Source organism: Rhinolophus ferrumequinum, chromosome 10 (assembly GCF_004115265.2).
Source record: "Rhinolophus ferrumequinum isolate MPI-CBG mRhiFer1 chromosome 10, mRhiFer1_v1.p, whole genome shotgun sequence".
Taxonomy (NCBI): Eukaryota; Metazoa; Chordata; class Mammalia; order Chiroptera; family Rhinolophidae; genus Rhinolophus; species Rhinolophus ferrumequinum.
The window spans coordinates 55,505,235-55,516,777 of NC_046293.1; the positions used below are offsets into that span (position 1 = coordinate 55,505,235).

An 11,543-nucleotide genomic window follows, 5' to 3' on the forward strand; every position below is an offset into this window, starting at 1 on the left:
CAATTTATTTAGTGGTCAGAACCTACTGTGGCTGCAGCCACAAAGGATGCTGGCTCCATTGAGGATGGTCAACAGACCTGTGTGAAGTAGCTGCTGCTGAGTTTCTGGTGAGATTCATTCCCAGTCACGGTGATGAAGTCTGTTACCTACCCAACTTGTCTGCTGACCATCATCTCATGGGCTCTCCAGGGAAAGAATTCCCAAACCCAGTGAACCTGGAAGCTCTGTGCCTCAACACAGACTCAGAGTGTCAGTGGTATGTTCAGCCATAACCAAAAAGGCTTCAGGCCCACCCAGTGGGCAGCTAAATGAGAAGTCTTAGACCCATTCAGATCTGCTCACCTTGAACTCTGCTCCTTTAGGGACCCTTCCTGGAATGCAAGCTGTAGAAGCTGCGCTCCATCTGTTATACCAACCACACGAAAGGAGAGTGAGACGCAGGAAGACTAAATGACTGAAAATGGTCAGTGGAATAGGGGGTGCTTTATCATCTTCTCTGGAAGAGTATAGACTTTAAGATGCTGGCCACTGGGAGGAGAGGAAACGCTCCGGAGAAAGAACTAAACTCAGTTCTACAGGGAGCTGTCGAAATTCACCTTAATAGCAAAAGCTGAATTTAAACACCATGCCATCCACTTAACTCAGCTCCTATGTTTTTCTCTCAATAACTCTGCCGTACTCATTGCTGGTTTTTCTGCCATCTCTACTTCCTTCCCACCAACTTAAGAGGATCCCAAGCCTTGTCCATAAGCAAAAGGTTTCAGTTGTCCTCCCCCAGACCCAGAAGCTAAGTGGGAAAACCCCCAAAACACAGGGCAAAGGAACTATTTCTAGGGACTTTTATTATTCGGTACTAGGCACGTGGCCCAAGGCTTGCTGTTCTGGTCGGCTTCAGCTAATACAACCAGGGATCTCACAGTGTGTGATTTTAAGAAGCACTCTTGACATAGTTCATCAATTCAAGTAATTAACATGTCCAGAAAACTAGAGGACACTGCACAAATTCTCCCATTCCAGAAGGGTCCCTACTCTTTCCCAACCTTTTCAAGTTCAGGATACATAAGGAAGTACTGATCTACATATTAAATACAAGATGAGACAATTCAATACATTGTTGCATTTATATATATATACACACAAAGATGAGACAAATTAAGGGTTATTAATCACAGGAATTAAACACGTATTTCTGTTATTTCTCAAACAGCTGGCCTTCCACACTGACATACATGACGCCTAGCTCTTCCAGAGAAAGGCAAATAGAACTGCATATGGGTACACTGTTAAGTGGTGTTTACAAATACTCTCCTCTTGGAACGGGGCTTTATTGGCCCAAACAGTGTGCTGTAGTTAATTGGATGTAGCAACACAGTTTTCTACCCAACAGCCATTTCCCCTCTTCCCTACATACAGAAAACCCCAGAGCATTCCTGGTGGCAGTGTGCCAGCCCCAAGGGATTAATCACCATTCTCTTTGTTGCATACCCACTTTCCCAGCCTCCCCTGCAACTTGGGGTGGCTCTCTGACCCAGCTCTGGTCAACAAGATGTAATCGGAAGTCAGCTGGGGACTGAAGTATCAGCTGAAGCAAGTGCTCGTCGCTCCCTTCCTTCTTGCAGCTGTCTTATTTAAGGCTGTGAAGTCACTAGCACGAGGAAAAGCTAACGTGATTACAGGAGTACATATTTTATAAATTAGAGTCATGTTAGAACCTGCTTTTTTCACTTAACGCATAAGCATTTTTACACTTCATTAAATATTTTTTGGAAATATAATTTATAATGGTTGTGTATAATTCCGTAGAATGACTGCACCATAATTTAACTGATTCTCTACTGTCCGAAACAGGTAGTTCCCAATGTTTTCCTATTCGCTGTGGAGAAACAAAAATATTCATACACATCTCAAATGATTTCCTTAGGGTAAGTAGAACTGGTAGGTCAACTTCTATACTTGAATGACTTTTAATACAGTCCTCCAAACTGCATTCTAAGGAGATTACGTGTATATGAATTTTCTAATTCCTACCAGCATTACACAAAAATGTGTTTTCCTATTTTTCTCCTGGATTTTTTAATTAAAAAAAAAAATCCTTGTCAACTGATGGGCAAAAGTTTGCCTACTTTTACAGATTTTCCTAAGTTTTCCCTCACTATCAGATTACCATCTATCATTTCTTGATGCAGTAAGCCCTCTCTCCAGCAGCAATCCCCCCCCCACACACACACACACCTGTCAATTTTCTTTCTAAATCTTGGGCTGAAATCCAGATAACATTTGTGGAGCATTATACTAGGCAGGTACTACTGAAATGTAAGGGTAGGACTGGAACTGGAATTGAAAGGAACTCAAAACCAATCTGACACCAAAAGCAGAGGCAACAAAAGCAAAAATAAACAAGTGGGACTATATCAAACTAAAAAGCTTCTGCACAGCAAAATAAACAGCAAAATGAAAAGGCAACCTACCAACTTGGAGAAAATACTTGCAAATCATACATCTGAGGCTTACTATCCAAAATATATAAAGAACTTATACAACTCAATAGCAAAAACAAACAATCCGATTAAAAAATGGGCAGAAGATCTAAATAGACATTTTTCCAAAGAAGACATACAGATGGCCACCAGGTATCTGAAAAGATGCCCAACATCACTAATCATGCAAATCGAAACCAAAAGGAGATATCGCCTCACACCTGTGGGAGTGGCTCTTATCAAAAAGACAAGAAATAAATGTTAGCAAGGATGTGGAGAAAAGGGAATCTCTTTTGTGCATTATTAGTGAGAATGTAAATCAGTGCAGCCCCTGTGGACAACAGTAGGGAGATTCCCCAAGAAATTAAAAATAGAACTGCCATATAATCCAGCAATTCCACTTCTGGGTATTTATCCCAAGAAAAGGAAAACACTATAATTTGAAAAGACATCTGCACCCCCATATTCACTGCAGCATTGCTTACAATAGTCAAGACATGGAAGCAACCTAAGTGTTAATCAATGAATGAATAAAGATGTGATATATATACACAAATACACACACATACAAACACACACGTGCGCGCACAAACTGGAATATTATTCAGCCATAAAAAGAAGGAAATCCTGTCATTTGCAACAACACGGGTGGACCTTAAGGGCATTATACTAAATGAAATAAGTCAGATGGAGAAACACAAAATATCTTCAAAATATCTTATGATCTCACTTACATGTGGAATCTTAAAAAAAAAAAAAGGAGCTCATGGATACAGAGAACAGATTGGTAGTTGTCAGAGGTGGGAACTGGGGGTGGGCAAAATGGGTGAAAGGTGAAAAGGTAAAAACTTCCAGTTATTAAAGAAGTTAAGTCCTGGGGATGTAATGTACAGCACGGTGGCAATACTTAATGATACAGCATTGCATATTTGAAAAATGCTAAGAGAGTAAATCTTAAAAGTTCTCATCACACACGTTTTTTGTAACTGCGTGCAGCTAAACCCTGTCTGCCTCTAGGATAGGGCAAGGAAGGAGCTAACACATGGAAAACAGTAGCAAGAGAATTAGAGAACAGATCCCTTTTGTTATATCCTGAACTTCTGGATTAAAATAAACCTAAAATCAACAGGACCTCTTGACTTCTCAGTTACATAAGCCAATAAATCCTCTTTACTCTTTAGCCAGTTTTAGTCAGATTTTTGCTATTTGCAATTGAAAGATCCCTAAGGGACATTCTCCACAAATCCAATGACCTTCACCTCACTACTCTTTCAACCATTCACTCCCACCACTCATCCTAGTTCCTGTCTTCCTCTACATCCTTTGAAATTTTAATCTCAAATGCACTAGTTTCTCCAACTACAACTTTGAGATCTCCCACCATCTCACATCTTTAACCTCATTGAGACTCTAGACTCTTAGTGACTTTCCATATTCTCTCAATCTAAGGGGCCACTTCCATACTCACTCCTCTATTTGGCCTGGCCCACAAACCCTCTTTTACTCAGATTCTCAACTCTCTCGTTCCCATGTTTATCCATCATCTCTATTCCACATTCTTCTATTACCATTCTTCCTGCCTCTTTTCTCTAGTTCAGTCATCCAAGCAGCTGAGGACCGCTGCGGAAGGAAATCACTACCTTGTCTACTGGCACCATCACAAATTCATGATCTCCCATTGCATCCACCCTCCACGTGGCTCAGCAAGCTTGCGGACCACAGAGTCGGCACTGAGTCAATATTAAATGAGTGTTTGTGAAGGGGTCCCCAGCAAGCTGTCTCCTACCTGTCACAGCACCTATTTCAAACCTTTACTACTTTCTCAAGTCATCTCCGTCAACTTCTTCTCTTAGCAAATCAATCACCTCACTTTCTACTTCAGGGTAAAAATAAGAGTTCAATACATGGGAACTCTCTCACTCTCTTAAACCCCCAACCTACTTTCCTATCGACTTACTAGTATCAGTGTCCATCCTTGACTATTCCCCTTCACCCAGAGAGCCATTCATTCTACAGATATTTGAGCGTCTAGTACATGCCAGGCATTGTGCTCTGATGACTGGCTCTGGAAATAGTGTGTTGGTGGGGAGGTGAGCAGAGACATAAAAGACAGAGGCAAAACCTGAGCCAAGAGGCCACAGACAACTTGGGAGATCTGAAAGGCAGTAGGCCTGACTGGTACAGAGGTGCAGCAGGTACAGGCAAGGAGCATTTGAAACTGGGCTGGCTTTCGTGGGCCAGTGGAAACATTTAGTCTTTATCAACACACATAGAAGGATTTTAAGTGGGGAGATGACATGCTCAAATGCACATTTTGAAAAGATCACTCATTTTATTAAAGCTGTGGTTACCTATGTGTGTTAGTTTATTCTGTGTTTTCCAGTGGGCTAAAATATTTTAAATAGATTCCCAGGCCCTAATACAGACCTAGAGTCAGCATCTCTGGGGATGGAGTCTGGAAGTCTGTCTATTACAAAGCTCACAGGAGATTCTGAAAAACAGCTAAGTCTGAGAACCACTGTTTTAGAACATTACAAAATGAATCTAGCATTACTTATCATAACATTTATTTTGTTTATGTCCTGCATGTTTATATGGGCCTATAAATATGGGACTTGGAAAGGGCTTTATAAACTACTTGTGTATCATAAAACATATTCTTTTCCTCCCTCTTCGTTTCATTATGGGTCACCACCAGTACCACTTTCTGGTCAAAATGCCAGAGGACTGTAGACATCTTTGCTAACAAATTCTTTCCTATTTGCTTAGGAAATAATATCCTCTCTACCTAAACTATTATCCATATTAACACATTAGCTAGTGTTTAAAGGGCTAGTTAAAGGGCTAGTTAAAGGGCTAGTTTAAACTATATAGGGTGAACCCACAATTGTTCAAGTTATTGAAGATCCATAGTGCTGTGTAATTCCAAAAATTGTTCTATTAGGTTTTTAATTATCTTTTTCCTAATTATTTTGAGACTAATAGTAGAATAAATATGCCATCCCTAAGAACATACAAATCACATGCTAGCTGGGGAAGGAAAAGAGAGACAGGCATGGTCACAGAAAATCCAGAAACATGATATATAAATCACCTATGATAGTTAAGAACACATTCTGTCCAGTTTGCATTATTTACAACTAACAGAAGACAAGAATAGTACAGAAAATGAAGGATAGTTCTCCAACCTGTGTTTGCCAAGAGTCTTCATCTTTTCTCCTTGTACTACAAAGCAGACAACAATACTAGAAAGTCAGAGGATGCCACTTCTACTTGGCAAAGTGCCAAAAAGAGGGCTATAGATAGAGGAAAGGAGAAGGAGAAAAAAAATCAGATAAACCACGTTTTCAAAATCAACTACTGTGGAAGTGATGAAAGACACAAGAAGGCTAATCTATGATGTGGCCCTTCCCCAAACAGTCTGCTACTCAAACACTAGGGAGAAATACATTCTTTCCTGGTCTCCATTTCTTCATGTCTAGAGACCCTTTATGGATGTAAAATGGGGGAAATACCAGCTACCTTGTATGTTGGGAAGATTACAAGGAATCTTAATAACACTTATGTACCACTTACTCTGCTCCAGGCCCACTCTGTTTTACAGTACTAACACATCTAGTCCTCCCAACAGCCCTTTGAGGTACGTACTATTATCCTGATTTTACAGATGGGGGAACTGAGGCACAGAGAGATAACTAAGCTTGCTGGACGTTACCAGCAAATTCCTGACAGTACCTGGATTCAAATCTAAGCAGGCTGGTCTGAGCCCACACTCTTTAGCAACCCCTATGCTGCCTCTCTGAGATAATTTAGCCCCTCATGCAGTACCTGCTTTGTGGAGGCCTCCAGGAATGGTTGCTAACACCTTCCTCACCCTGATCCTTATTTCTTTTATACAGCCCACTCCTAGTTCACCTATGCCTCACCCTCCTGACTTCGAGCTGGTTTTCTACTCTGTTTCATTGCCTGCATGACGATGTAATCCCAGCCTCCAGTAGAAGATGCACCCCCAGGGCATTTACTGATCCAGTGACTGAAGATGGGCCTGGCCTGGCCTGGCTGGCACAGCGACCTTTGATAAACATCTGGGGTAACGAGCTGTCCAATGATGGGCAGCGCTGTCCCAGAGCAAAGGGCTGGAGATCCTAGCCCTCCTTTCCAAGCAGATCTGTGAAAACCAGACAGGATGGATGGTGGACATGCAGTAGTAGTATGGAGAAATTTCACACTGGAGAGACTGGGGCAGATGACCCGGCTTAATTCCAAATCTTAACATTTACTTCAACTGTTAGCTCATTTCAAAAAAATGAAAAAACGTTGGAGTTACTGTTTCAAGTCACACGGCAACTCATTGAACTCTGTTCTCTACCAAACCGTAAGCGGAAGCTAAAGAGACCGCACCTCTCTCCCCTGGCCAGTAAGTGCCTCCTACTATCTGACCTCCAACTGGCCTGCTGCAACTGCAGCTTCAGCCTTTCTCCTGGTTCTGAGTTCTCTTACCAGGAAAAAGTCCCCCCGCCCACAGTAAACAGGGAACTCAGGTCTAAGAAAGGGACATACTCTGGGGGCCCCGCGCAGTTTTAACGTCAGAGGTAGGGACTGTAAATTGCTTACTGCCTTTCAGTTCCGGGACAAGAATCGCGCCTGAAAGAGATTGAATCACTAACCGCAGCTACCAGCCGGAAGCCACCGCCCTGGCGTCCTCTTCCAGCGAGAGAAGCGTTTCCCGTGAGCCCGCGGGCGCGCGGGGACTACGACTCCCGGCATGCTCCGAGGCCGCTGGGATTAACCCTTCAGGGCCGGAGGCAGCCCTGTGCCCCGCCTCCGCCCCTTACCTGGATCCTGCAGGGTGAGTTTTGTGGAGCTGAGAAGGGGGACTCTCTCCTTTATTTCTTAGGAGTGTGTGTGACTCTGTGTGTGTGTGTGTGTGTGTGTGTGTGTGTGTGTGTGTTGTATTCCCGAGAAATGACTAAAATGGGACATTTTGCAGTAATGAGATTCAGACGCGCTTTTTTTCGCCAGTGGGAGACTCAGCATCTACTCTCTGAACCGCAGGGCCTAAATGGAATCACTTCTGTCTTCCTCAAAATGTTACCTAAATCCTTTCCTTTCCCCCAGAACAAAAGTAGCCAGCAACCCCTCCCCTCTCTCTAGTGCCCCTCCCCCCCACTTGGACCCTTCCCCTGGCCCCCAGCAGGTTTTGTAACCTGGCTCCTGAGACAAGGTTTTTATTATCCCTTTGGTTGGGGTAGAGGGGTTGGGGTGAGTTCTCATGGAGCCCATAGGACCCCCACATCCTTTTGGCTTGGAGATTTTAGAATGTAGGCCCTTTGTCTCTCAGAGCCTGCCCTTCTCCTCAGGTGCCAGCACGGAGTCCCTGAAGGTTCAGCTGGCACCCTACCTTTGTCTGACTTCAATGACCACGGGCTTGTGGAAAAGGGTTTCTTCTTGCGAGTATGGGTGGTGGGTGTTAAACTGTTCATTGCCCCCCCTCTCTCCCGCACCCCTAAAACAACCCCTCACAGGAGACAATGGTTGGGGAGGTGGGGGGTGGTCACATTCCTTATTCTGTTACTATATTGTGCACAGTTCCAGTTCCGGGCTGGCAGGGAGGAGGACAGGGGCTGTAAGTATTGGAGATTGTTAGGCTGTAGGGTCAACTACCCCTGCTCCTCATCCGTGGTCAGAGGAAAGTAGAGGGGCTGCTTGTTTTTGTCACTTTTCACTGCTCCCAGACCCCACTCTAACTATCCCAGTTCACAAGACTCCCCTCCCTGCCTCAACCTTCAAGAGTCTAAAGCTGCTAGAAAAAGGGTCTACTCTGACTCAGAGGGTTGAGGGCCTAGAATGTCTGGATCCCCTTTGCCTCACCCCTATCTCATTGTCACTGGTAAGCATCCTGTCCACCCCAGAGGTTAACTCCCCCATTCTGGGCAGTCTCTGGCTTCCTTCCCATGCCCCCAAAGGGGCATTGTTCTGGCCAGCGTTTGGGGCGGGGTAGACAGAAGGGAGAAGACCTTGGGGCAGGAGTCCTGAACCATAGGAGGCTAGGGGAGTGAGGGCAAGCCGGCACATCTCTCCGCTATCTCGCCCTCCCCACCGCCAACTGGCTCCCTGCCCCTGCCCCCGCCCCTTGACATCCCAGACTCCCTGGCTATTTAAACAGAGATGGGTGCCCCCATCGGCACACTGTCCTTTGGCCACCGGACATCATGCCTCCCAAGAAGGATGTTCCTGTGAAGAAACCAGCGGGGCCCCCTATCTCCAAGCCTGCTGCCAAGCCAGCCGCCGCAGGGGCCTTTCCAGCCAAGACCAAGGCTGAACCAGCGGCGGCTGTCCCTCCAGCCCCTGAGAAAACCCGGGATCCCCCTATCGATCTCTCCAAAGTGGTGGTGAGTCCCTGGAAAGTAAAGAAATAATTTGGAGGGGGTTACAAGGGTCGGATATAGCCTACGGGGTTAGGAGGCATCTAGTAGGTAGGAATCAGTGAGCACTGGAATGATACTGGGGGTTCCTCTTGGTCTCTTCCTTTGGAAATATCCAGGCTTGTGACTCTGCTATTGTCTTTGTTGTTCTCTTCTCTAACCTATAACACATGTGTGTATGTACACACACACACACACTCGCATACAGACAGACAGACAGACACACACACACACACACACCCCTGCTGGAGGCAGGGACTAAGATGGGGAACATCTGGGTTCTGAGGACAGTTTCAAGGTGAAGGGAGGGAGCTGCTGCCTGTGCCTGGCTGACTGTTCAACTCTAAAGGCCACATCTCTGAACCCCAGGAGGGGAGGCTGAAGAGGACAGACTTGTTAGACAATCACAGCTGGGGGCCAGGAGTAAATTTAGCCTTTGTTCAGCCCCCAGTTATGTGAGGGATGCAGGGCTCAGGGCAGTGGAGGGAGCGGAACAGGTGGCATGGGATTAACCCTGTTCCCAGGAAACCCTCCCTCCCAACCCCCACTCCCCTGATAATTCCTCCTCTTGGGATTCTCCCAAGGTCCAGAGCTGGGGATGGGACTGAGGTGGCTGGGTTCCCAGCCTGGTCCTTTGGAGCCCCTCCTCAGAAGTGGCTGGCAGTTGGTTGGGAGGAGTGCTGGAGAGGGACTGAAGGAGCCCTGTCATTCCTCCTCACCTGCTCTTTCCTTCCACAGATCGAGTTTAACAAGGACCAGCTGGAGGGTGAGGAGAAGCTGGTCCCCTGAGCCCACTGTCCAGTCCCAACCCCTAGTCAGATCCTCTTTCTATTCCCCTAACTCCAGTCCCGACCTTGAAACCTCCCACACTAGTCCTGTGTGTCCCGTTCTGCCCAGCACTAGCCCCGAGTTTCTGAACCCCCTTTCTGTCTGGGGGTGATGGGAACCCCTAGTCAACACTGACCCTTCTTTATACTTCAGAGTTCAAGGAGGCCTTTGAGCTGTTCGACCGAGTAGGGGATGGCAAGATCCTGTACAGCCAGTGTGGGGATGTGATGAGGGCCCTGGGCCAGAACCCCACCAACGCCGAGGTGCTCAAGGTTCTGGGGAACCCCAAGAGTGACGGTGAGGGGACCCTTGGGATAATGGGGGGTTTAGTTTGGTGGTGGAATGTTGGTAAGGTGACAAAGGATGCTGGGGTGGGTCTCAGGATTTCAAAAACTGTCAAATCCCGGGGCAGAAAAACATCCTGAATGTTGAACAGGATGAAAGATTTCATGGTAGGGATGAGAGCTGTGTCCTGGGCGACACCACAGTGACCTTCCTCACCTTTCTAACCTCCAGAGCTGAAGTCTCGGCGTGTGGACTTTGAGACTTTCCTGCCCATGCTCCAGGCAGTGGCCAAGAACCGGGACCAAGGCACATATGAGGACTACCTGGAGGGGCTTCGAGTGTTTGACAAAGAGGGGAACGGCAAAGTCATGGGAGCAGAGCTGAGACATGTCCTCACCACCCTGGGTGAGGCAAGGACCAGAACTCCTGTGGAGTGAAGAGGGTGAATCAAAAAGAAGGTTGCCAAATAGGCAGAGCCAGGGAGGGATTACTGGCCTGTAGGTCATGGGCAGGAGCCTGAGAAGGTCAGAACCATGGGGGCAGAATCTGAAGGGCTTCCTCCTTCAGAGCCTAAGTGAGGGGGACCAGGATACCTCCCGAAGGGCAGGGGAAAGGGAATGAAGTGGGAGAACTGAATTTGTTTTGGAAGAGATGCTTGTGCTCTGTGTGATATGGTACTTTCTCTTAACCCTCTGGAATTTCGTTTCCTTGTCTGTCAAAGGTTTCACCTGGTGCTAATACAGGTGAGAATGAAAGCAAGTTGCAGGACCACATCCAAGCCATTACCATTACAAGGGGAGGATTCCTTTGGGGCTCTTGTTATGGGCACATCTCCAGGGTGGGAGAAGAGGAGATGCCACCCTGAAAAGCGAGGCCTGGTTGGTGAGGGAGGGAAGGCAGGGGCTAAATTGCTGTGTCTGGGGCTCAGGAGAGAAGATGACTGAAGAGGAGGTGGAGACAGTTCTAGCAGGACATGAGGACAGCAATGGCTGCATCAACTATGAAGGTGAGGGGCCAGAGGAGCAGAAGGGACAGGGGAGAAGGGGAGGCAGGAGACTTGCGGTATGTGGGTGGGAGGCACCTTGGGGCCTGGATTATCTACAGTCAGATGGATTATCTAAGGGCCTGCTTCTGAAGGCCCTCTTGCCTCCTCTCTCTGCAGCCTTCCTGAAGCACATCCTAAGCGTCTGAGCGCTACAGGTAGGGCCCTCCCACTCTGCTTTGAGAGACAAGTCTTCCCTTCCCTCAGCCAAGATAGAAAAGCAGGGAATTGCTTAATCATGTCCTGCTGCGCACAAGCGCCAGAGTTTGGCAACTTTTGTCTTTTTCCACAGATGCAGTGGGGTCGGACACTGGGTCTCCGGCAGGCGGAAGCACGTTCCTACCACTAGGAGGCCACCTATTGTTTCAAAATAAAGAGACGATTCCTCACTTGGCCTGCGACTGTTGCTTTCTTCAGAGGTCGGGGAGGGAGGGAGGGAAGCTCTCCCCAATCTGGTATCCTCTGATCCTCCCGCTGCTCAGAAGA

The 11,543-nt window shown here is 46.7% G+C and overlaps 1 protein-coding gene across 2 annotated transcripts; it reads left to right on the forward strand.

Annotated features, from left to right (window-relative positions):
* Positions 1 to 7,172: 7,172 nt before the first annotated feature.
* On the forward strand, positions 7,173 to 11,451 carry MYL6B (myosin light chain 6B). Of its 2 annotated transcripts, XM_033117160.1 has the most exons (9): positions 7,173 to 7,326; positions 8,644 to 8,747; positions 8,808 to 8,869; positions 9,641 to 9,668; positions 9,884 to 10,027; positions 10,247 to 10,420; positions 10,944 to 11,021; positions 11,178 to 11,215; positions 11,350 to 11,446. In XM_033117160.1, exons 2-8 carry the CDS (start codon positions 8,690 to 8,692, stop codon positions 11,204 to 11,206), a joined length of 573 nt encoding a protein of 190 aa, XP_032973051.1. In that variant the 5' UTR covers positions 7,173 to 7,326; positions 8,644 to 8,689; the 3' UTR covers positions 11,207 to 11,215; positions 11,350 to 11,446. The 2 variants fall into 2 exon arrangements, with proteins under 2 accessions (XP_032973051.1, XP_032973050.1); XM_033117159.1 differs by having other exon boundaries at positions 7,174 to 7,326; positions 8,644 to 8,869; positions 11,350 to 11,451.
* The last annotated feature ends 92 nt before the right edge of the window (positions 11,452 to 11,543 follow it).

Excerpts from the sequence above, each read along its gene's own strand:
- MYL6B (XM_033117159.1), top strand. The coding sequence starts at position 8,690 with ATGCCTCCCAAGAAGGATGTTCCTGTGAAGAAACCAGCGGGGCCCCCT. Across the intron at positions 9,669-9,883 it reads TAACAAGGACCAGCTGGAGG|AGTTCAAGGAGGCCTTTGAG; the intron begins GTGAGGAGAAGC and ends TTTATACTTCAG. Across the intron at positions 11,022-11,177 it reads TGGCTGCATCAACTATGAAG|CCTTCCTGAAGCACATCCTA; the intron begins GTGAGGGGCCAG and ends CTCTCTCTGCAG.